Here is a 24,000-nt window from a genome sequence, read left to right on the forward strand (position 1 = left end):
GTTCAGTATAGGGCTGATGGTGCCCAAATCTCACTTCTTGTCCCCCCCAACACACAACCTTCACTGAGCTCCTTCTTTTTGGGGCTGTCCCCAGGCACAGAGGAGCTGCTGACCCAACCCTGCACCGAGCTGAAGCCCTCCCACTGCCCACCCCCAGCACCAAGGCTGAGTCCACAGGGCTGCCCACGCACCGGGCATGCAGATGCACTGGAACTCCCCGATCTGGTCCAGGCAGGTGGCATCATTCTGGCAGGGGTTGGAGAGGCACTCATTGACATCAATCTCACAGCGAGGGCCTGAGTAGCCCTGCAGACACTGGCACTGGAAGGACCCTTGAGTGTTGATGCACTTTCCTGCGTGCTCACATGGGTTGGCTCCTGGAAAACACAAGCACAGCTCTCAGGACTCGCTCCTGGCTGTGCCAGAGCCCTCCCCAGCCATGCTGCTGTCACCCATGTGAGCTCACCCAGCGAGCACTCGTCCACGTCCTGGTTGCAGGCCGGCCCCATGTACCCCGAAGGACACGTGCAGATGGCTTTGCCATTGACGGGGTTGGTGTCGCAGTTGGAGCCCTCGTTGCAGGGGTTGCTGATGCAGGCGTCGTCCAGGTGGCACAGCAAACCTGGGCAGCCAAAGGCACGTCAAGGACGATGGGCACACGAGTCATTGCGAACCAAAACTGCAGCAAGGAGCCAGGGGACATGCAGGGCAGGGGGCAAGGTGGGACAGGGCCTCACCTGTGCGGCCGTGGGGGCACTCGCAGTAGAAGGAGGCCACCCGGTCGTGGCAGGTGGCCCCGTAGAAGCAGGCGGCCATGGCGCAGTCATCGATGTTCTCGCTGCAGTCCTCGCCCGTCCAGCCGTTGACACAGACACAGTTGTAGCCGCCGTGGTTGTTGTGGCAGGTGCCACCGTTCTGGCAGGCGTTGGGCATCAGCTGGCACTCGTCCACATCCTCAGTGCAGTACTGACCTGCCAGGGGACAGGGCACCTGCATGAAGCTGGCACTGACCGCTCCCGATGTGAAGCAGAACAGCTCTGCCCACACTGTGCCCATCATCCCCCCCGGGCAGGACCCGTCCTCCCAGCCCAGCCCTGTGCCACCATCATTCCTGGCACTACCTGTCCACTCAGGCGGGCACTGGCAGTTGTAGGTGTTGACGCCGTCCACGCAGGTGCCCCCATTCTTGCAGTTGTTGCCCGGACAGTCGTTGATGTTCTCCTCACAGTTCTGACCCGTGAACCCTGTGCAGAGGAGACACCTGCCATGATGCCAACTCACCCACCGGCTGTGTCACCACCGTGCCCCTTGCCACCTCCAGCAGGTTGCTCATTATCAGGTGCTGAGTGTTTTCCAGGTGGCTTTGAAGCAGCTGCCTGGTTTGATCTTCATCCCCATTCCGCCTCTGCTGGGGCCTGGCAGGCAGCAGCTTCCTCTGCACGGGGCAGGGTGCCTCTGCTGCCAGAGCCTCCAGCCCTGGAGACGCTTGCCCCGAGCACTGGAGGATCTGACTCCACACAAGCCAGAACGAAGCAGGGCTGCTCCCACGAAGGCTTGTGGCACCCAGTGCTGAATCACTGGCGTTTCATTTCACTTGTAAAGAGCCTCAGCAGCAGCGCTTGCCCCTGAGGGGGATCCAGGTCCCTGCCAGGGCGAGCCACAATCCCACACGGCGCTGGGCTCATCCCAGCCCACCTCCTGCTTGGGTTTGTTATTGCCTCCAGCTGATAGCATGGAAACCCTGCCACCCCCAGCCTCTGCAGCAGGAGCACAGCAGCCAGGCCCTCCTCAGGACATCTGCCAAGCCACCTCTGACTGACATTTGTGTTAAAAGCTGCATTTACCGTACGACCCTCAAAGCTCTTGACCCAACTGCTTGGGGTTTGGGATGGCAATGCCAGCCCACAGTGCCAGTGTCCACCTGCAGCTCCCTCAAACTCCCCAGGGCATTCTGCAGGTCCAGAGCAGGCTGCTCCCCACCCAGGCACCAAAAAAGGTCACCTCCACAGGTAAGGACCAGGTGTCCAGACTCATCCTCTGTGGGACCCCAGACCCTGGCCCAGCTGGGAGCTTTCCCCTCACTCTCTCCACGTTTTCCTCTCTCCATCACATGGGGAACAACCACAGCTTTTTATGATTGCTGGTAGGAGTCCCGAGCAGATAACATTGATTTGCACCTCATTTTTAAGCAGAGGGGCTGAGCAGCCATAGCTCGCAATGTCCTAGATACCAGGATTAACTCATTTTGAACCATCCAAATGAGTAATTAGTACGGCAATTACTTTAAACTCAGGGTTACATTCTGCAGCGATGGCACGATAAAACAGCCAAGATTAGTTTAACTCGAAGAAACCCGGTACAGCCGGGCCTCTCCAGGAATGAAAAGGGGACATTGTTCCACGTTTGCTGTGCCACATACCAGCATATCAATCACCCCCTTATCATGAGGAACAGCCCCCCCGTCCCTCTGCCTCTGCTGCCGTGCAGCTCCTGCATTGTGTGCCGTGCAGGAGGTGCTGAGGGACCCCCTGTTCCCTGGAGCAGGGGCTGTGCCACCCCACGGGAGGTGAAGCAGCTCCTGCAGGATGCAAATCTCCTGGAATCGGCCCACGGAGCCGCAGCTGGGTGTGACAGCGCCGATCCTGCCGGGAGCAGGGCTCTGCCCCAGGCTGTGCCTCACCCCGCCGTGCCCGACGCTCAGTGAAAGTGCCTCGTCAGCAGAACGGCAGGGCAGGGCCAGCACAGCTCCTCCTGCCACCTCCACCTGCCCATCCCTGCGGGACACAGCTCGGAGCTGCTCCAAAGGAGCATCGCCCCCGGGAGCTCATCCTGCAAGGAAAGGCTTCCTTCCTGGCACTGCCCGCCCGGTCAGCCCCACACCTCCCCGTCCCTAAGGACAGGAGCTTTGCTCCAGCCTGGGTGAGCTGTGGTGGGGGTGAGGCAGGAGATCCTGCAGGGCCCTGTCTGTTCTGGATGGTTAATGACATTCCTGAGGTACTGCAGCCAAAAGCTTTGGGAAGGGGATGAAACCCCTGAAGCCGTGTCAGACATCAAGACCAGATCCCCCCACAGCTCACAGGAATCACTTATCTTCTCTAACCCAGGCTGGGCTGCCAGCAGGGTGTGGGTGTCTGTGCCATCTGGGAGACCCCATCCCCACCATGATGCCACGTCCCCAGCAGAGATGGGGCAGGAGCTACAGGGAGAGAGGCTGGAGCTCCCCATGGCAATGCCCAGCCCTGCCCAGGGTGCAGAGCAGAGAAGCCACCCAACCCTCATCCTGCTCTGGCCACGGCTGGGCTATGGGTGACCAGAGGATCAAACCAACCCCGCAAGAGACTCCTCAGGCAGCGCTGTGCTGCCCACAGCTTCCTTCCCAGGGACAGGGCGGGTGCATCCCCTCCACATCTGCCACAGCTGGCTGGTGCGGCTGCCTCGGGTGAGGACAGCACTCATCCCAGGAAACACAACCTGGTCTGAGCGTGGCTCCGGGCTGAAACTCCACTTTCATTTCTCCAGCTGACCCAGGGACAGGTGGAGCGTGGAGCAGCTCGGTCCCTTCTGCTCCCTGCCCTTACTGGGCTGCAGACCCACTGTCTGAAGGCAGAAGTGAAAGGGCTTGCTGGGGTCAGTGAGGCCTTTCACAGCTGCTGTTCTTCTCTAGGGTTTGCAGGGTGCCAAGCTCCTTTCCAGGGTGTCAAGATGCCTTCCAGGGTGCTGAGCTCCCAGGACGGTGCCCACCAGGCCCCTCCGCAGGAGCTCTCCATGCCAGAGGCTGCAATCCTGCTGGCCTGCTCCAGGGTTTGCCGGAGGGAGCAGCAGTGAGCACAGAGAGTTCCCCAGCTCCATTAGCACTCGGAAACTTTCCAAAATAGCTATTCCGGGCTAATTATTCCATTCTGGAAGTGGATTAAGCTAAAGCGGAAAAAGGCACTCTTATTCTGGAATATGAGCATCCGCACAGGGGCCTCTGCTCAAACAGTTGTTTTGGAAGAGCTATTTTGGTGAAACACAAAGTATATAAAGCCCCCAGATGAACTCTCCTCCTCAGGCATCGCTGCCCAACATCTTCCCTAAAGCACACGGCACAACCAGCCCACGGCCAGAGGGTTTTGCCCCTCCCAGAGTCACAACCCGTGGGAAATTCAGGCACTCCTCATTTAGGGTGGACTGAGGTGCTGCCCCATGCCTTCCCCTCCCTACCTGGCAGGCAGGTGCAGTCGTAGGTGGTGTCCCCGATCTGGCGGCAGGTGCCCCCGTTCTGGCAGGGCGAGGGGTTGCAGGGCACGTAGAGGTGCTCGCAGTTCTGCCCGGTGTAGGCCGGCTTGCAGGAGCACTGGTAGGTGCCCACCTCGTTGGTGCAGCTGCCCCCGTTCTTGCAGACGGGCGGGGAGATGTTGCACTCGTTGACGTCCTGCTTGCAGTTGGCGCCGTGGAAGCCGGCGGTGCAGCGGCAGATGTAGTGGGCTTCGAAGGGCACGCACTGGCCCCCGTTGGCACAGGGGTTGGAGGCACAGGGGTCGGCCTGCTGGCAGGTTTTGCCTGGGGAGGGCAGGGAGGGCAGGGTGAGGATGCAAACAGCAGCTCAGCTCTTGGTGGCGGTGAGGTGGTGAGTGATCCACACCGCGGCGCAGACCTGGATCTGGCACTGGCTGCACCTGATCCCCCCGCTGCGCAGCAGGGTCACAACTCCCCCAGCTACGACCCACCCACCCCCCAACCAGCTTTGCAGACCACCCTCCCCACCTCTCAGACCCCACAATCAGCGGCAGCTCTCCACCCCCGTGGCAGGCCATCCCTCCCCACGCCGGGAGGGTGCCACCCCTCACCTGACCAGCCGGGCGGGCAGCGGCACTTGTACTCGCTGAGCGTCAGCAGGTCGCAGGTGCCGCCGTTGCGGCAGGGGTTGCTGAGGCAGACGTTGTCGCGGGGCGTCAGGCACAGCTCGTCGGTGAAGCCCAGGCGGCAGGCGCAGGTGTAATCCACGGTGCTGCCGCGCACCACCGCCGTGCAGGTGCCCGCGTTCTTGCAGGGGGAGCTCAGGCAGGGGTTGGGCAGCTGGCACCGCTCGCCCACGTAGGCACCGCTACACCTGGCAGGGGCGAGAGGCGCGCCGTCAGTGGGATGGCCCCGAGTGGCCCGAGGGCGCCGTGCGCCCCCGGGGACCGGCCCAGCCCCGCACGCACAGTCGGGTTTGGCAGTGGCGAGGCTCTGCTCTGCCCTGGCTGCTCCGGGCTGGGAAGAGGAAGATGAAAGAGGTGCTGGGAACAAAGGCGTCCCCCATGGAGGGGCCTGTGCTGACTTGCAGAACCGCAGCCGCGGCGCTGACGTCCTGCGTCTCATCGCAGGGAGGTTCTTCTCCCTCCCCTCCCCGCTGAAGAGGAAATCGAGGCACAAGGGACCCATGGTGGGGGCAAGAGGAGCATCCCCATACCCACACCAAATCCACGGGGCCAGGCAGCATGGGGAGAGCCCTGCTCCCTGCCCATGCTGGAATCTCTGCTTCACCAGGGCTATTTTTATCCTCCCTCCGTCCTAAATCACTCAAACACAATTAAGCAGGGGCTCAGCACTGGCTGGCAACAGGTGGGACAAGTTCCTGCTCCTCAAAGTCAGCTGAGAGCTTCCCCAAAGCCAAACCCTGCACAAGGAGGGCGAGTGGCCCTGGCTGCTGCATCCCCTCTGCGTGGGGACCCTGAGAAAAGAACCCCCGATGCCACCACCAGGTTCACCGTCTGTCACCACTGGCCACCTGGGCTGGAGTAGGACTGGAGCTGGCACCAGAGATATGCCTTGAGGGCAAACCCCACCAGCCATCCTGGTGGGCCTGGGCAGGATGTGTGGCTGGCAGGACCCTGCAGAGGGGGGAAACTGAGGACAGAGGAAAGCTGTGCACCTGACACAAAAAAATCCCAGGGATGAGGCACAAACCCACCAGCCTGGGGGTAAGGCAACCCCAGCTGGAGGTGATGGGTGGGGAAGGTGACAGCACCCGGGCACTGGGGGACTGTGGTCCCCACGGTGCTGTGGCAGGTCAGGCTCAGGGCACCACGAGCTCACACCTGTTGCCATCAGATCTGGTGGGACATCGCATTCCTGAGCCTCCCGCTCTGCCTCCAAGGCTCCTGTGGCAAGGGGGTGAGCGGGGGGGGGGGGTCCCAGAGGATGCTGCAGAGCACAGCAGTCACCTGCAACCCCCAAAACAAGCCCGTGGGGCTCCTCTGGTGAAGCACAACCAGCAAACCCCACCCTCAGCCACCCCAGCCCGGAGCCACGGCGCTTTGCCGGCAGCAAGACCACGTTTCAGCCCCGCTCCCCCTCTCCTCCTACTTTTTTTTTTTTTCTTTTTTTTTTCTCTTTTTTTTTTTTTTTAACCCAATTCTGATTTCATTGTTGGGGATTGTGTGAGAATTTGTCAGGATTCGGAGACATTTTGAGTTAATGAGACGGCATTATCCAGGCCAAATGAAAAAGAAAATGTGTATAATAATAAATCAGGGGCATCTGCTCGGCACACAAAGGGCGGCGGGGAGCAGGTGTGCATCCTAATGAGGCAGAGCAGCTGCCGGCGCCCGCGGACGGTGCCCGGCTCGCCGGCGGCTCCGAGCCCCGGGCGCCGCGGCCGCGGGGCGACGGCGCTTCTGGGTGGCTGCGCGGGGGAATGCGGAGGTTGGGGCCGCCGGAGAAGGGCTCTTTGTGCGGGGCCGGGCACAGGCACAGGCGCGGGGACAGGAGCAGGCACAGGCACGCCGCCGGGCTGTGCAGTCATCTGGCAAAACCCCCGCCTCGCCGCGCCGCACACGCTTTTTTTCTTAAAACAATCCCCCCGCGCTACGCGGGGGCTGGCGGACAGCGGAGCGTCACGGGAGGCTCCAATGGGAGGGAAAGGAGTGGGGAAAAAAAAAAAGGGGAATAAGGGGGAGAAAAAAAAAAAAAAATTGATGCTGGACAAAGAGCGGCGGTGGCAGCGCGGGAAGCGCTGAGCGCGGTGGTGGCACCACGGGAGAGGGACACGACGCTGGGGACCAGGAGGGGATGGATGCTCGGCATCCCAGGCCAAGGCAGGAGGGCAGTAGGGCTCTCTGGAATTGGGGTTCCTGCGCCGTGAGGTCGGGGAGAGGGGGCACACAAGCCCAGCGCCCTCCCACGCAATTAATTTTGGGACCGATTCTGATTCCAGCGCAGGCAAGTGGGGGTTTGAACACATGGATGGGGAAAACAAAGTAAATCCCAGCCCGAATCTGGGCGTGGTTATTAGCCAGGAGGTTAATCAGTGATGGGAAGAAGAACCCCGTGGGACAGGGAAGCCCCTGCCTGAAGGCACAGGGAGGGTTGGGGTCACTGGCAGTGCCCAGGCTGGGGGCTGCCTCACACCTGCGGGGCTACTCAGGTGCTTTCCAGACTTGTGCTTCAGGAAACCCCTCAAGTTTCATAGAGCTGGTAGATTATTTTAAAATCAATTTCTGTTTGTTTGTGTTAAGAGCTGATTTATGGCCACAATCGGGTCCAGAAGTGAGGAGAGTGCAGCAGATGGCAGGGAAGAGTTCAGCTTGGAAGGGCTGGGATGGGCACAGGTGGGCCATCAAGTCCAGGGTACACTCACGTTCCATATTTCTCCTCCCAGAAAGGGGCATTCCCAGCAAATCTTCAGGAAAAAAACACTGCAGCACAGACACCCGTCCAATCCAGCAGTCACTGCTCTGACCCGAGGAGGAGTTTCTATCATTCCACGTGGGGCTGTGCAGCACAGACCCTCTGTCCATGCCCAGCAACTCCCAACCTCACACACCCACCTCACACACGGCTCCCAGCACGGGGAACCTCCCAAATCCTTCCATGGTTTCTAAGTCATCTTGGTTTCTTTGTGCCCAGGACATCCTCCTCTCTCACACCTGCTGGATTCCACACGGCTCCTGCATCTTCTGTAGATGCTTCAGCAGAGAATGGGGCTGTTCCTGCCCTCTCTGCAACAGCAGCTCTGGGACAAGCAGGGAAGAGCACATTCCCAGCTGTGGATGAAGCCACAGGATGAATTTCACTGCTCCCTCCCCTCACGGGTCCTGGAGCTCACTCACAGACAGACTGGAGCTGCATTTCAAAGCCCAGCGACCTCAGCAGATTCAGAGAGTCCTGGCTGCAGAGGAAAGCCTGGAGACAAGTCTCGCATGCAAAGCAGGAGATCAAAAACCAGGTGAAGAATCAGGGCAATCCAAGCTGTAGTTATTTTTCAACTTTTCCAGGTCTGGAAAGGCTGGATTCAACAGAGCTAAGTTCAACTCCCAGCTTTGCTACAACCTCACCACACAGCCACCTATTTCTCCAGGGACTAAAAACCTCTCCTAAAGCTCAGCCCAAGGAGCTGAGCTTTATTTTCTGTAAAAAAAAAACATGAGGCGGTGTCAGGGATTCCAGGTGAGCAGACGTGGAGGATGCGACGTCCCCGCGGGCTCAGCCAGGTGAAGATCACCCTGTGGTTTTTCCTTTGGCATTTCCCAAGCCAGGGCTACCCAAACCAAACCCCAAGCAGCTCATGGAAATTAGCATAGGAGACATTAAAGCTCGGCTTTAATTACAGATAGACCTGTTGGCAGAGGACAGGGCGGGTGCTGCAGGATCAAAACAGCTCAGGAGGGCCATTAGAAAGCGGCTTTGAGGCATTGAAATGTGGCCAAGCTGCCCGGGGTCCTGAGGAGCCCCTGTGAAAGCCTCAGTTAGGCCACTGTGGTCACGGTCCCAGCTCCAGGCATGACGAGCACCCCGTTCCCAAACCAGGCAGGAATGGCTAAAAATACCCCTGTGTCTCCCTCATTGTTTCCATTGACTCATTAATGTGCTGAGGAGGCATCAAATGCTCCATTTTAGCCACTGATGGAGGGTGATGGCATCCCCCTCCCCATCCCCATCCCGGTGATGGCCAAGCCCTGCTCCAACACACAATTCTCCCTCTCCCAGCACCATTGCAGCAGACAGTCTCACAACTCTACACTTTTGGGGTGTGTTCCACCAAGGGACCAGGCAGGACAGGGGACAGTCCCCAACGCTGTGGGTGAGGGTGCTCCTTGCAGGGGTGAACACACTGATTTACACCCCCCGGGTGTCTGGCCATCCCCGTGGCTTTTTTTTTTGTTTCTGGAGGTCAGGCAGAGGCTGGGAGCTGGATTCCCACAGCACCAGGCTGGGATGTGCCTTCCCCCTCAGAATGAGCATCCGAGTGCAAACTGTGCTGAGGAGGGACACGATTAATAACGCACTGAGCTGCCGGCCATAAATCCGCATGATTCATGGCCAGTGTGAAGGGTGATGGAGAAGGCCTTGTCCAAGGTCAGACAGCAGTCCCTGGGGACAGCCTGGGAACAGCAACAGCGGCCCCGAATTCCCACTCTGCTCCCAGCACCAAGCCTGGGACAAATCTGGATCTGCTCAGCACGGGCACGTGCATTTGTTGTGTCTGCTGCACATCCTTCAGGAGTTACAACCAATGGCCCAACGCTGCAGCTCTTCCAGCAAGGCTCCAGGAGAGCTCAGCAGATCAGAAAATCAGAAGCATGAATGAGCTGCAGGAGTATCAGAGCCAACTGCTGCCACAGCTCTGCTCTACACCTCTGCTTCGCTGGGCTGCCACAGCTTCCAGCACCTTTGGCAGAGTTGGGGTGTCCATCCCAGCCCCCCCAGCCTGTGGTTTCTGCTCTGGGTGCTCCCCGTGTGTGGCTCTGGTGCTGCCAGCCCTTTGTTCGCTCTGTCCCCGCTCGTGGTGCATGAGGCTTTTCCTCCAACCCACCAGCAACAGGTTTTGTCCCTCCGCAGCAATGCGGGCACTGAAAGCATCCCGAGGCAGATGTTTCTGTGACCTCTGACCCAAGACTAATGTTTTCCTTTCTGCACTAAGCTGCCATCTGCCACGGCCAGCACAGATGACACCCAGCCCGGCACGGCTCCCGCATGGCAGCACGGGGGCTTTGTTCAAATTTGGGGTGCACAGCCCTGCACAAGCACAGCCCGGGGCCAGGGTGTGTCTCAGGGGTGCTGCTGCACGGGGGATGTCCTGGATGTCCTCTCCTCTCCTCTCCTCTCCTGCATCACCCCCCAGCTCGCACCCCCCCTCCTGCCTGGCCGCAGCGTGTCCTCCCAAGGGACACTGAGACCGTGGCAGGGCTGGAGGTAAAACCCACTCTGGGCTTAAAATGTACAAAAAAACCCAACAAGCAAAGTGGAAACCAGGTGTAAACTGCAGCACATGCACGGACTGTCCCCCATGCCCATCCTATGGAGGGGGAGGTTCAGGGGACAGCCTCACACTGCAGGAGGGGACAGGGGGCTGGTGGGGAGCCCCACCCTGGCTCCTGGCCCCACATCCAGGCTGCCTCTTATCTGCTCTGCTATCACCTAACCTCTTCCTCACCCTCAGCTGCTGGAAGCATAAACGGCCGTGGTTGTTTTCCCCAAGGTATGAGCAGCGTGGGAAAGCTGAGCAGGGCAGGCTCAGGTCTTTACTCCAACACCATTCTGGGGGCACTTGAGACCAATGGGACCAGCACACTCCCTGGTGCTGGGTGTAGGGTCTCCCACCAGGGGGACAGGCCCCCACCCCGACAGGCTGGGCTGGGGGATGCCATTCTCTGCTCCGTGCTACCTGTGGCTCAGAACAGCCACCTCGGATGAGCCCCTGAGTCTCAGGCAGAGCCACCCCAGCACAGAGAAGGTTCAGGACCACAACTGTGACCTTGAGTGGTGCAGAGGGCCCCCCCGAGGGACCTTCACACCCCCAGAGCCCTGTGCAGCAGCAAATGTGCTGCGTGACCTGTGGGTGGCTGTGCCAGCGTGGTCGGGACCCCATGGAGCGAAGCAAGTGACCAAACGTGAGCAGGACACTCGGATTTCACATGTTTGCTGGCAACAGCTGAAGGAAGGAGAACCAGCCTGCAGGAGAGCCTCCCTCAGCTGCACAACAGCCCAGAGCCAGTGCAGGCTGCTCCCAGGTGCAGAGCAGTGACACGGCCCTACACCTCTCGGGGTAACCGTCATCCTCGGGCTGACAACGGGAACCACAGCCTCCTGCCCCACACCTTCCCCTGTGCCCCAGCAGCTGCACAGCCCAGGCAGCAGGGAGCCTGCTTTCCATCAGGCTGCCACACACCAGAGTCACCTTTCCAGTTGTGCCAGTGGCTCCCTGCCTGGCAGAGCCAGCTCTCTCCTGAAGTTACACCCTTTCCCGTAAGACACGTTTGCTCGCTGCCAGCCCAGCGAACCCTGATCTCCCCTGGCTCCAATGTGACCAGAGAAAAGGCCAGTGCTTGGGGATATGTCTCCCTGAGAGAAGAAACCTGCTCCTTACTCCAGCTTATTCCATTCATTCTCATTGCACTGCCTCCCCAGGAATCCCTTCCGTGATGCACGGAGCAACAGGTGCATACTGTGTTCTCCAGGACAGCTTCCTGCCTTGGAAACAGCCTGCTGACACAGGAGCACACTCTGGAGCCAGGGGAAGGCAGGGAGCTCTGGAAAACAATCCTGCTGGGGAATCAGAGCTCAGGACCCTGCTCTCTGCCCCACCCTCCTCGCTGGGCATCACCAGGAGCACACAGAAGGAAACGGGGTGCAGTGAGACGAGGAATACTTTTGGGTGCTGCCCTGATCTCCCTGGAGCACATGGGGGCTGTGGATGCTCCCTGTTCCCTGGCAGCCAGGAGCTGGGGGGGCTGCTTGAACCCCCTCTGGCTCCACACCTCACCTGCAGCGTTGCTCGGTGGTTCCTGGCACGTGTGCCTGTTAAGAAACCAAAGGCTTCACCAAAGCTCCCAGGAGAGCCAAGGCATGAAGGCAGAGCTGCCCAGATGCCCTCACCCATGTGTGGGGCACCCCGACTGGCTGATGCACCCTAAAGCTGCCCCGGCGCCAGCACAGCCCCACAGAAACCTCCAGCAGCCACGACGGAGCTCCCAGTACCAAAACCCAGCTCAAGACCTAAGTGGTGGTTTTTTAAAGAAGTTTCATCCAGGTCCTGCTTTATTAAACACTCTGGGACACCAGCCTGGGAAAAAAGCAGAGTTTCACACAGGGAGGTGGTTGGCAAAGCAGCAGGTTACTCCAAGTGACATCAGGTTAATAAAGCAAGAGCAGATCTCCATTCCTGTTTAATTAAAAAAGTAAACTGCAATCCCAAGTCTTTGATGTGTTTTTTTCTTCTCTTGTTCCATTTCATTTTTGACCTAGCCCAAGTCATCTAATTGAGATTTTAAGATCCAGACTTTCATCTGGAGAGAAACTAAAGGAATTCCCAAAGCTGGATATACTCCTGGACAGGAGTGGGGAAAAAACATGCTAGAGCCCTGTTCCTCCTATGAAGGAAAAAAAAAAAATGGCTTTGTTTCTTAAGCAGACATTAGTCAGGACAGTTTGGGAATCAAAGTTCCCATTGTAATGAAAAACAATATAATCCCATTACTAAGCAGAGTGGCCAGGCTATTCACGGGTGGTAACTGGCTACCTGGGAAGGAGCTGCCTTTCAATGGAGCTTCATTCACAACAAACATGAAAGATGTCGAAGGAAGAGCCCAAGACAAAACTCGCCTCATTCCCACCCTCAACAATGGCTGCTATGAAATATTTGTTTTCCCCAGCCGATGTTTTTTTTTATATCCTCTGCCGGTGTGAAGCTGCACGGCCCCATTGTTTGTGGGAGCCCGGCTCGCTCTGCTCACCCTGGCCCCTGCTCCTCCTCTCGCAGGAGCCCGTTTATGGGGTGACCACGAAGGATGTGCTTCCAGCAGAGGATCCCCAGGGAAAACAGCCTGGGCTGGGGCTGGCACATGGTCCCACCACCCACCCGTGTGACTTTCCTGGGGCGGGTCCCCCAGCGAGCACCCGCAGCGCCCATCAGACACTGGAATGGCACCCAGCCCCTGTGGCATCTGAGAACAACCCCTGCAACTGCTCCCTGCCCTCTAAAAATGTTTTATTCTTTAAGCCAGCAGAAGAAAAAGTCAGAATTTGGGGGAGATAAGGAATTTCTACCTCCACAGGCTGCCAGCCAGCCCAGCATTGCCTGAAGTCTCTCTTTCCTTCCCACCCCTTTTGGGGTAACTGCTGGTTTTCCCCTGCTCTGGACCCAGCACTTGCTGCCCATGCAGGTTGAATTCACTCTGCTGTGCTCTCAGAGCTCTGGCACACACACAGCCCCAGTGTCACCATTCACTAAGTGATGATAGACTCCTTTTTTTCCCCCCCTTTCCCCCTCAAACCAAGTTTTGGCTAAACACCGCGCTGCTCCAGAGCCAAATATGGAAAACTCCCACTCGTGACCCCACCATCCCACTCGTCTAATCCTGAACTTAAACCCTACGATTAGGATCTGAACAGCCACCAAAAATTTAAACAAGCTAAATTTAGCCCTGATATTTATAAACAAGGAGGAGAGGGGAGTTTTGCAGAGCACACGGGTGCCCCGTGGCACAAAGCCAACGAAATTCCTGCTGGGGATGTTTCAGTGGGATGGGGAGTGGGCAGAGGTGGCAATGGCCAGACAGGGATGGATCCAGCTCCCCTCAACCTCACAGCCATGGAGCTGCTGGTCTCCCTTTGCAAGCAAAACTCCCCCAAATAGTTATTAGCAGCAAAACTTGGAAACCATGTGCTTAAGGACCTGAGAGCAGACGGGCATCAGCTCCTGGGATCTGTATCCCGGGATTTCTGCTGCTGCCGAGTTTAACCAAGGAAACGGCGAGAGAGGGAGGGAAAGCCTCTGCCTCCGACACCTTTTGCCGGCAGAAATCCCTGTGTCAACATGACGCCCTCGCCGAGGGAGCAGGGACAATGGTGGCGGCTCTGCCCTCCGGCCGCAGCCCGCATTCCTGCCCCCCTCCCCTGGAAACCCCCCCTTTGTGGGGAGCAGCAGGCCCTGTGAAAGGGCCGTCTGTCGCCCTGCCTTTTGACTTGGAGGTCTGTGTCTAACATTTTAATAGGGGCTGGGGGCCGGGGACAGCCCCCTCCTCCTCCCTGCTGCTCCCCCGTGGGGTCACTCTCCCAGCCCGCCCCAAAGCATCCCAGCGGACAGCCACATTCCTCCACCTGCTCCAGAGGAGCCATCCCATGGCTTAACCATCCAGGAGTGCCTTTGGGAGGGTCTCATCCTGTTCCCCCCAAGCAGGGATGCTCCAGCAGGGCAGGAGTGCTGGGGACATGCTCTCCTCCATGGCTGCTCGTTGACAGCAGAAAATTCCTTAAAATAAACCATGGGACACTCACAAATGCTTGATCCCCAGGCAGTGATGCCAGCAGGGAGTGTGTGGCCCTTGAGGTCCCCATCACCCCACTGAGATGGGACAGAGTAGCTGACAAAGCCAAAAGCCACAGTGCCAGGGGCTCCTTGCCACAATCCTCTTGGGGACAGGTGTGACAGGCACAGGTAGCATCGCATCACACCACAGAGGATGAGGAGGAATTGGCAGCAGGACGCCAGACTCAGTCCTGACAACAGATCACGCACAGCCCAGAGGGTAGAAGCAAAGCTGGCACTGCCACTCTCAGCCATGGTGACTTTAAATCAAGCCCAAGGCCACAGGTTCCCCACCCCTGGGTGCCCCTGTGGCTCCCAGCCCACCACCACCAGGCCACTTGCCTGCAGGGTGCCCCTTCTATTAAATAAGGGCAACGTTATAGCATCATTAAAACTTAATAAATCCATTTCCCATATAAATACCATTAAATCCAGGTTTTGGGGAAGGGAATTAGGGTGAAAACTTGTTAAAAGAAAATTACTTCGGCGCAAATAAATTTTTGCAACTTGACTGAGCATGAAAGTTTCCCATTAAAATGCGACTCGGCTCCCTTTGCTGGAAATGTGCAAGAGCCTAATAACCATGGCCTAAACATTAACTGTTTAACTGGCTTTTCCAATATTAACTCCAGGCTGCCACGGGGGGAAGGGGAGGACGTGATGGGTGAGAGCTTAAAGCAGACATTAATTATGGCTGTGTGAGGGAGGCACACCCCGAGCTCGCTTCTCACCAGCATCCTGCTCCCATGGCGCACCCTGGGATTTTGGGTTTGTCCTGTGCAGAGCCATGAGTTGGACTCAATGATCCTTGTGGGCCCTTTCCAGCTCAGGGTGTTCTGTGATTCCCCACAGAATTGATTTTGGGTATGGCTGGCTTTAAGCACAGTGTGAATTCTGCTGCAGGTGGAAGGCACGAGTTGGACTCAGTGATCATGGTAGGTTCCTTCCAACTGAAAATATTCTTTCTGGGGGCAGAGCTGTCCATATATAGCCCAGCCAAACATCTCTCCCCCATCCCAAACTCCTCACAGAGGTTTTATTCCTGCATCTCTCCCACCAAGCACTGCATTTACCAACGGGAACCTCCAGCACCGTCGGGGTGCCCAGAGAAGCTGTGGCTGCCCCATCCCTGAAAGTGTCCAAGGCCAGGTTGGACAGGGTTTGAAGTAACCTGGGCTAGTGGAAGGTGTCCCTGCACATGGCAGGGGGTGGAACGAGATCTTTAAGGTCCCTTCCAACCCAAACTATTCCACAGTTCCATGGTCACCCTTTTAACCACCAGCAAATTGCTTGAGACATGTGGAAACCCCAACACTGTCCTGTACCACAGACCCTGCCCACGGGGGACCTGCCAGCATGAGGAGGTGACAGGAGAGGACCTGACCCACCAGATGTGCACGAGAGGAAGGCAGAGTCCAGATGTGGGTGCCCAGGTGTGAACAGGCACCATCACACCTGGCCAGATGCTCAGCTGGAAGCAGCACTGAGCTGCTCTACCAGCAAGACCTAGGTGTTAAACCCTGGGGAGCTGCCAGGTGGACATCTCTAACCATCCTGGGGAGCTGCCATGGTCTGGTGTCACTGGGACCAGCAGGGTGCTGCAAAGACATCCCAACATCACACACAGGAGCTCTGCTATAAAGTCCAGTCAGCAGGGCCTGACCCTCACACCTCTCTGCTCCTGGGTGCCTCCACACTCAGAGACCCAAGAATCAAAAATCCACCATTTCCCCTTGGCACCAGAGCAGCATTTCTATCCTTATTCCAGAACTCTGGCTGCAGCAAATCCGGGCTCATGAGGGCACCCTGCAGCAAGGCAGCATGCGGGACCGATGGGATTTGGGCACAGCTGCTGGGATGGGTGCATGCAGCACCATCCTTCAGGCATGGGGCTCAGCACCATGTGCCACGGGCACGTAATGAGATGAAAACACCATTTGGGAAGAAGCTGGAATGATCCCAAACCATCACTTCTCCAGACTGCTGATCTTTCTAACTCTGAACACAAAGCAGAGCTGCAGGAACAGCCCAGCTTGGGGAGTGGTGAGTGAGCAGCCCGAGTGCCCCTCGGTGCTGCCCCATCCCAGGCAGCAGAAGGAGCCTGGCAAGTCCTCAAGGATGCCTGCACACAGCCCTGAGTGGAGCAGGGGACCCTGGATACCTTTTTGGTCACTGGGAAGAAGGCAGGACTCAACCAAGACCCCACAGCAGGTCTGCTTTCCCAGGGGGGTTTAAGTTATATCCCAGAGGCTCTTCCACCCTGCAGCCCCAACACATGGTGCAAAACCTTCACCTGGCAGCACGTTAACCACAGAGAAGTCTCCATCCAGATCCAGAGCTCACCAGCTCTCCCTAAGTGCACCCTGGGGCTACTCCCTCGTTAAACACGCTGATACTCTATAAATTTCACATTCCACTCATGTACACACGCCGCCACCGCTTGGGACACCAACCAACACGAGCAAAACGAGGGTCACCACACCTGCAGGCCTGGAAAAAGCAGGTTAATTTCCAAACAATGTTATTTTAAAACTTGCTAAGTGCCTCCTGATTATGTTGTCCGAGCCCTTAATTGGTGAATAGCCTGGTCTAGCAGTGACTTATACGTGTCCCCCTCATGCTACATACAATAAACCATAAAAGCCCGGGAGGTGAGGTATCAGCTGGAACAAATGGACACGTTGTGGCTGCCAGGAGGAAGGAAGACAGCGAGTCAGGTGTTGAGATGGAAGAGATTTTGGTGGAATAAAACATAACCCCATACCACGGAGTGAGTGACCTCCAGTCCCAGGGAGCAGAGCTGCTTCACACCACGAGACCATGGAGATTGAAGATGTCCCTGCTCACTGCAGGTGACCTTTAAAGGTCCTTTCCCACCCAAACCATTCTGTGAGCACACAGCTTCGAGTACCTGGTGGGGAACAGCCCCACTGATGTGAGGTGATGAACACTGCTGTGAGTTCCTGATCCCCTCTGCATCACCCCATCTCTCCTGCTCATCTCTGTGCTGTGGGATCCGCTGAGATATCTCCTCTCAAACACATCCCATGCTCGTCACACAGGACAACCCTCTGGCCACCACAGGTATCCAAGCCATGAGGAAAACCAAGCAAAAAAAACCTCAGCCCAAGCAATAAAATCCCAAGGACATAGAGCAGAAGTGAGTGGGACCACCTGAGACAACTGATAGCCACCGAGACACCTTGCAGAGAGCAGAGATACAAACAGATTCTTCTAGACAAGGGCTAAAACCCCCACTGCTGTCCCAATGACCTCAGCAGCTGGGCTTGAGTTTCTATTCCACTGGAATCCGCAGCAGGTGACACTTTGGTATTTTTAATCTCCCCTCTTACCCATTTCCACCTTGTTCTTTCCGAGAATGAGATCAGACTCGAAAGAGCCAACAAGAGTTCTCAACATGGCTGAATCACTGCTCGTCTACTTCTTTAAGAGCTTCCTCTGCTTGATTGTTCAACACTCCACCCTCTTCCTCTCCAGCACCGAGACTGTATTTTTTCTTTGTTATTATTTCATGGAAATAACGTTGGGTTAAAGCACATGAGAAAAACCAAACCAGAAGGAAACTTCCGCCCTTTACAATGAGATAACAATGACTGAGCAGTTGAATAACTTAAAGGGCACAGAAACTCGCGGGGCTCACATCATTCCTCTGCCTTCCTGGTTGTCTCCTGAAAGAGTTTTGAGCTAAAATAATCACCTCTTCCCGCTACGGTCCCCTTCAGAATGTTTCTTCCCATGTTTCTGGCCCGCTGCCCGTGGAAGCTGGTGGTGGCAACGGGCACCAGCTCAGGAGCCACTGCCCTGGCTGAACGACAACGCTGCGCTGATTCATAAACAGAGGAAGTACTTTAGCAAACCGACTTTTCCCCCTTTTCAGCACAAGCCCAGTGATTAATTTAACTTATTCTCTCCCTCCACCATCTCTTTTGCTTCTCTGAGCAAGAGGAGAACCCAGGCACAGCTCCTCTGGCTTTAATGGCGAGAGGCTGGTGGAGCAGGGCTGGAAGCTCAGCCCTCTTTCAATGCCATCTGCTTTTAACTAGCGGAGCAAGGGAGGTCCTGGGAATAAATGTCACATGGCACAGAGAGCTAAAATCAGCCCGACTCATTTGCAGGGATGCCAGTCAAAACTAGGGTTATCCAACAGTCTAATTAGGAGCTATCACTAGAAGTCAAAAATGACCTCTTGGAAAAACCTTCTCATTTAGTCTGGGAAAATGCCTTAGTCCAAGGCGAGTGCCTTTTCTGGAATGCCAGAGCTCCCCAGCACCACAGAACCTCATGCCAAGCCCTGCAGCAGCCACCAACTCCAGCCTGGACCTTTTAAAGCTCCAGCTCTGGGACAAAAGACCCAGAACCTTCAGCTGGGGTCTGTGCAAGACCCACAAAACCGCTGCTGCTCTGCCTGCGCTTTCAAGATGGAAACCCTGCCAAGATGGAAAGCAGCTCCAAAGGAGCCTAATTAGTGTGCTTCTGCCTCAAGCCCTCCAACCCAATGCTTGGTCCCTCCATTCAATTAAAGCCCTGCATGCCCTGAACTGCCTGGCAAAGGGACAAGCAAGATAAGTCACCTGGAGCTTTACAAAGTATCCCTGTAAAATAACAAAAAGCAGAGAAAGCTCCTGGTCTCGCACCGGCGGTTCCCTTTCCGTAGCAGGGCTGATAACCCGGGGTTGGAGTTATCAGAGTCGGCTCCACGTAACCCAACGAGCTCTGTCCTGCCACAAGCGCCGGGACACTCGTCCTCCGGAGCAGCATCCCCCTCGTACGCTATTTATTTCACTCCACTTTCTAATTGGATTTGTGGGGGCAGCACAAAGGGGCTTTATGGCCAAACTTTGTTAAGTGCCAGGCCGAGCAGAGATGTGGCCAGCAGCCAAAATGGTGCATTTCACGCAGGCGCCAAAGGGCAGTGCCAAGCTTTTCTGCGTCTGGTATCTTGTGCTCTTGGCTCTGCTTTGTTTAAGAAGCTTGGAAGCAAAGCTCCTCGTCAAGAGATATTCAAACAAAGTGAAAAACCAGGATTCTGCAAGTTGCTATCAGGTAATCTGGGAAGTTGCACCTCCTTCAGTCTGGCTGTACCCCTATCACCCTGCATGGGACAAGAGCTTTAACACACCCAGAGCACACACCTTGTGCTCCTGCAAAAATAACTCACACGCGCTCACGAAGCCTCTGCAGCCAAGAGAGAAGTGGTTATTCACAGCCAGCAACCAAGAACTTCTTTAAAGTTAACTTTTTCTCTTAAAAAAAAAAAAAAACCAACCCACCCTGAGCCTACTTTGGAGGCTTCTCCAAATAGAGCTCGCACACATCAGATCTAATTAGATTCCATCACCATCTGCACATGAAATGTAAATCAGGAGTTGCAGAGACTTAAGAAAAAAAGGAAAGAATGACCACAAGGAAAAGGAGGGGTGTAAGGTTGGGGAGGGGGTGGAGGGTTGGGCATTCTGGGAAGCCATACATGATTAGTCACACAGCATTAATCTGCCTCCTTTAACAATAGCTGCCGAATTTCGACCGAATCCCAGCTGTCGCTCTTTGAATGAAAGAAAACAAGATTTAGAGCGTCAAGCGTTGGTAAGGGCTTCTGTGCAAAAAAAAGTGGCGTGCATTCATTAGTGCCTCACAAAAGGACCCAGCCTTTGTCCATTAAATTGCTCATGTGCCTGATTGATTTGCTGATTTATTTGCACCAAAGGGTTGGGGGGCTCAGCTTGGAGAAGGGGGTGGGAGGTGCCCGGCTACTGGGCAGAGTAACGGCACCCAGGCGGATTTGCAAAAAAGCAACACACATTGTCAAGGGAAACTGCCATTCAACAGGTTGGGATTGGAAATGCCTTCAGGTTCCTCCGCCGAGGACTTCCTATTTGGAAATTTTGGGGTGGGTGGGAACGTCTCCCTGCCTGCTCACAGCTCAGGCCGTGTTCAACAGGCAGAGGGGAAATCTGGCCGGAAAACAGAGCCTTGCCCATTCACATTTCTTTTATGGAATAGTTTTAAAAAGGGAGCTGGAGTCTTATTCATTTCTCTTGGTTATTGTTCCCTGGGAGCCTGGAGTGAATCGGCCATCGCTGCGGTGGGTCGGTTGGTCCTTCAAAGAGTCCCAACGCTTTACACATCCGTTTCCCCACAATCAGCTTGGAGAAAGACCCAGTCTGGGTGCCAGGTCCCACCAGGAACGCCAGGCTAGACCACAGCTTGGCACCAGCACTGCAGGAGGAGGTGCCCTGCTCCCCTGGCGATGCCTCATCGGCCCACGGACACCACTGGGGCAGCTCCAGCAGCCAGAGCCATGCCATGGAACCTCTCTTGAGTGTTTACTGGAGATGTACAGGTCACCCTAGCATGCAAGGGACTGAAAGGCAATGCTTCGGGGCCAGGAGGGAGTAGGTGGAGAACAGACAGACAGACAGCCTCCCTCCCCGCCCGACGGTCCAAGGAGCGCCGCGGGCTGGCCCTACCTCCTGCTCCATCAGCAGGGCACTCTGCATAGGCTAACACCAGCAAAACATGGCCCTTTGCCCATGTTTTTCCACCCAGCCAGGAACAAAGCCCGATCCTGCCAAACTCGCGGTGACTCCTACACAAGCAGGTTATTCTTGCCACTCAAGGAAAGAAAACGCATCTTGCCCTATTAAATCCAGAGCCTTCAAAGCAAAGTCAACATGCATGTCAATAGCTTTGGTCGGGGGAGATGAAAATCCTCTGGCTGTTCCATACTTACTGGCACACCTCCGTCCCGTTGGGAAAAGTTTCACACTTGCCCCCGTTGAGGCAGGATTCGGCAAGCTGCGAGCACCGTAAACCTGCAAACAGAGGGACAGCATTAGCCACAGCTCAGGGCCCTGGTGGCAGCAGGGGGGCTGCATCCCCTGGTGTCACCCGGGCTGGGGACAGGCTCGCTGAGACCCCCAGATGCCCCTGTGCTTGCACAGCCTGGTGAGGTGGGGTCCAGCACCTGGCAGCCCTCACCCGCAGGGTGATGGACGGGGCAGGGGCTGTGTGGCCCCTGCGCTGAGAGGCTCACCTAAAAATAAACCCAGGGTGGGTTTGAGGCTAGGCTGTGCCTGCTCCTCCAGCAGGAGGACTGACAGAGAGAAACCCCAGATCAGGCCTTTGACTGACAAATGCCATTTGTGAAAAAACATCCAGCCCGGGGCCCATTAGTTACCATGAGCCCGGTAACGAAATGAGTCGCCCGTCATAACTTGCTATGAGTAAAGGTTTCATTGTCTGGCCCTCAGAGCCAAATTCTGCAGAGTTACCACAGCAACTCGCTGAAAGTACCAGAATCGCTTCCGATTTCCACCCCGGCTCGCTCTTCCCCTTCTCTGCCCGCTCGCTCTTCACGGTAACTGGTTCTGCGACACGCGTGTGCAGCCGGGGCAGTTTCACATTGAGCGACTGCAGCTTCTCACCGCCACCGCCACAACCCAGATCCTGCCCTGGACGGGCGCCGAGCCCACACTGCCCGGGGTCATCCCGCTGGGGCTCCGTGGTCCACGGCACACGGACTGGGGTGCTGGGGACCACTCCAGCGGGATGCTGGGGACCGCTCCGGCCGGGCACAACTTCCTGCAAACTTCGCCTCCGCTGCCTTCGCTCCCCAAAATCCTCTCAGGGCTCTCCGGAGGGGGCTACTAGCTTGGTCCCGGGGTAGGGGGGCACTACAGGGTCCCGACCCCCCGGGATGGGCTGCTCCCCACTCCGTCCAGCACCCCCGGCCGCTTTAGGGGCTCTTTTCCCGTGCCCCGACCCGCTGCCCCCGACGGTCGCGCAGCGCTTTGCGGCGCAGCACCCGGACCCGCCCCGGAGGGGGGGGCCCCGGGGGACCCCGACTTTCAAGAAACAGGAAACCGAGAAAAATTTGCAAAACGGTCAAAAAAGCTCTCGCAGAACAGCAGCGGGAGCGCGGCCGCCCTGCGCGCCCCTCCGCCGGGCCGAGTCCCGGCTCCCCCCCGGCACCGAGCTCCGCTCCCCGCGACGGCAGCCCCGGGCACCGAGCTCCGGCTCCCGGTGGCCCCGAGCGCCTCCTTCGGGGCACCGAGCCCCGGCCCCGCCGCGCTCCCCCGCGCCGTCCCGGCCCCGGCTCCCCCGAGCTCCGGCCACCCCCGCGGGGCTCAGCCCCGCTCTCCCAACGCGGTTCCGGTCCCGGTTCTTCCGCTGGCAACGAGCTCCGCTTCTCCCGCAAGAGCCGAGCCCAGTCCCGGCGCATCCCGCGGCACCGAGCCCCGGTTCCCACGAGGACCCCGCGCCCGGACCCCCCCGCCCCCCGAGGGCGCCGCGCTCCGGTCCCGCCGCAGAAGCCGAGTCCCGGTTCCCACGGGAACCTCCCGGCCCGGACCCCCCGACGGCGCCGGGCTCCGGTGCCCGCCGTGCCCCGCTGGGCTCCGGTGCCCGCCGCTCCCGGCCCCGCTCCCGGCAAACTTCCTGCGGGGCGGCCGGTGCGGGGCCCGTGGCGGCGGCCCTCACCTCGCGTCAGGGCGGGCAGCAGGAGCACCAGGAGGCCGGGCGCCAGGAGCCGCTCCATCCCGCTCTGCTCCCGCCGCTCACAGCCGCATAGATCCGCGGGGCCTCGGCCGAGCCGAGCCGAGCCGGTGCCGGTGCCTGTGCGGGTCCGCGCCGCCCCGCCGGGAGCCCCAAACACAGCGCGCTCGAGCCCAGCGACTCCGATCGCGGCGCCTCCCGCGGCTGCTCAGCCCCGGCGGGCCGGGCCGGGCGGCGGGGGGCGGGACGGGACGGTGCGGGGCGGGCCGGGCGCCACGGGACGGGAGGGGATGGGACGGGATGGGCGAGACGCTCCTCCCTGCCCAGCCCGGGGGGCCGCCGCTGGGAGCCCCCTTCCCGCCACGCAGGGTCCCCGAGTGGGACGCGGGTGCGGCTGCGGGGTCCGCGCAGCCCCTACGGGCAGCCGCGTCCCTCTGTGCAGCCACCGCACACCCCCGGTGCAGCCCCCCGCATGCAGACACGGATGCACCGGGTGCAGCTCCTTCTCTCCGTGCAGCCACCGCACACCCCCGGTGCAGCGTCCCCCTGCAGTCCCCCAAACCCCGCAGGGCAGGCCCCCATTCCCAGTGCAGCTTCAGCACAGCTCTCACGTGGAGCCACTACAGAGCCCCAGCACAGCTCTGGACACCTGCATGCAGCCCCCACAAGCAGCCCTGCATTTCCCCAGTGCAGCTCCGGACAGCCCCAGTTCAGCCCCCACCCCAGTATTGATGCAGCCCTTCCCCATGCACACCCTACATAATCCCAGTGCAGCTCCTCCATGGTCCCAGTGCAGTCCCTGCACAGCTTCCCCAGTGCAGCCCCCCCAGCCCCTGCACAGCCCCTGAGGCCGCAGTAGCCACTGAGTGACCACAGGAGGCCCCAGGACCAGCCTGACTCACGGTGTGTCCGTGGAAGGACCTGGGGCACACAAACCACGGGACACACAGGAATGGGTTGCTTGTACCATCCCCTGGTACTGGGATGATGGGTCAGGAACTGTGCATCCCCTGGTACTGGGAAGTGCAGGGTGGGGATCCCCCCCTGACCCCCACCAGGACTCAGGTGTGCGCAGGTACGCGGAGCCGTTTCCCACCCAGCTCCCCCGCAGGTGCCGGCAGCTGGGTCGGATGTTGTTTGTTTTGTGCTGTGAACTCATGAACTCCCAGGCAGAGCCTGGCCAGCCCCGTGCGCCGCATCCACAAACAAACAAA

General features: G+C 58.0%; 1 protein-coding gene across 2 annotated transcripts in view; it reads right to left on the bottom strand.

The window, feature by feature from the left end:
* Positions 1-22,829, bottom strand: part of NOTCH1 (notch receptor 1) — a 40,749-nt gene extending 17,920 nt beyond the window's left edge. For both annotated transcript variants that reach the window (XM_053996474.1, XM_053996472.1), the window contains exons 1-8: positions 22,772-22,829; positions 21,024-21,105; positions 4,830-5,092; positions 4,204-4,542; positions 1,122-1,244; positions 738-971; positions 467-622; positions 192-377 (exon numbers count right to left, since the gene is read on the bottom strand). In XM_053996474.1, coding sequence (XP_053852449.1) covers positions 192-377; positions 467-622; positions 738-971; positions 1,122-1,244; positions 4,204-4,542; positions 4,830-5,092; positions 21,024-21,105; positions 22,772-22,829 — 1,441 coding nt within the window. The remainder of the gene's footprint in view (positions 1-191; positions 378-466; positions 623-737; positions 972-1,121; positions 1,245-4,203; positions 4,543-4,829; positions 5,093-21,023; positions 21,106-22,771) is intronic.
* Positions 22,830-24,000: the final 1,171 nt, after the last annotated feature.

This window comes from Vidua macroura, chromosome 21 (assembly GCF_024509145.1).
Source record: "Vidua macroura isolate BioBank_ID:100142 chromosome 21, ASM2450914v1, whole genome shotgun sequence".
Taxonomy (NCBI): Eukaryota; Metazoa; Chordata; class Aves; order Passeriformes; family Viduidae; genus Vidua; species Vidua macroura.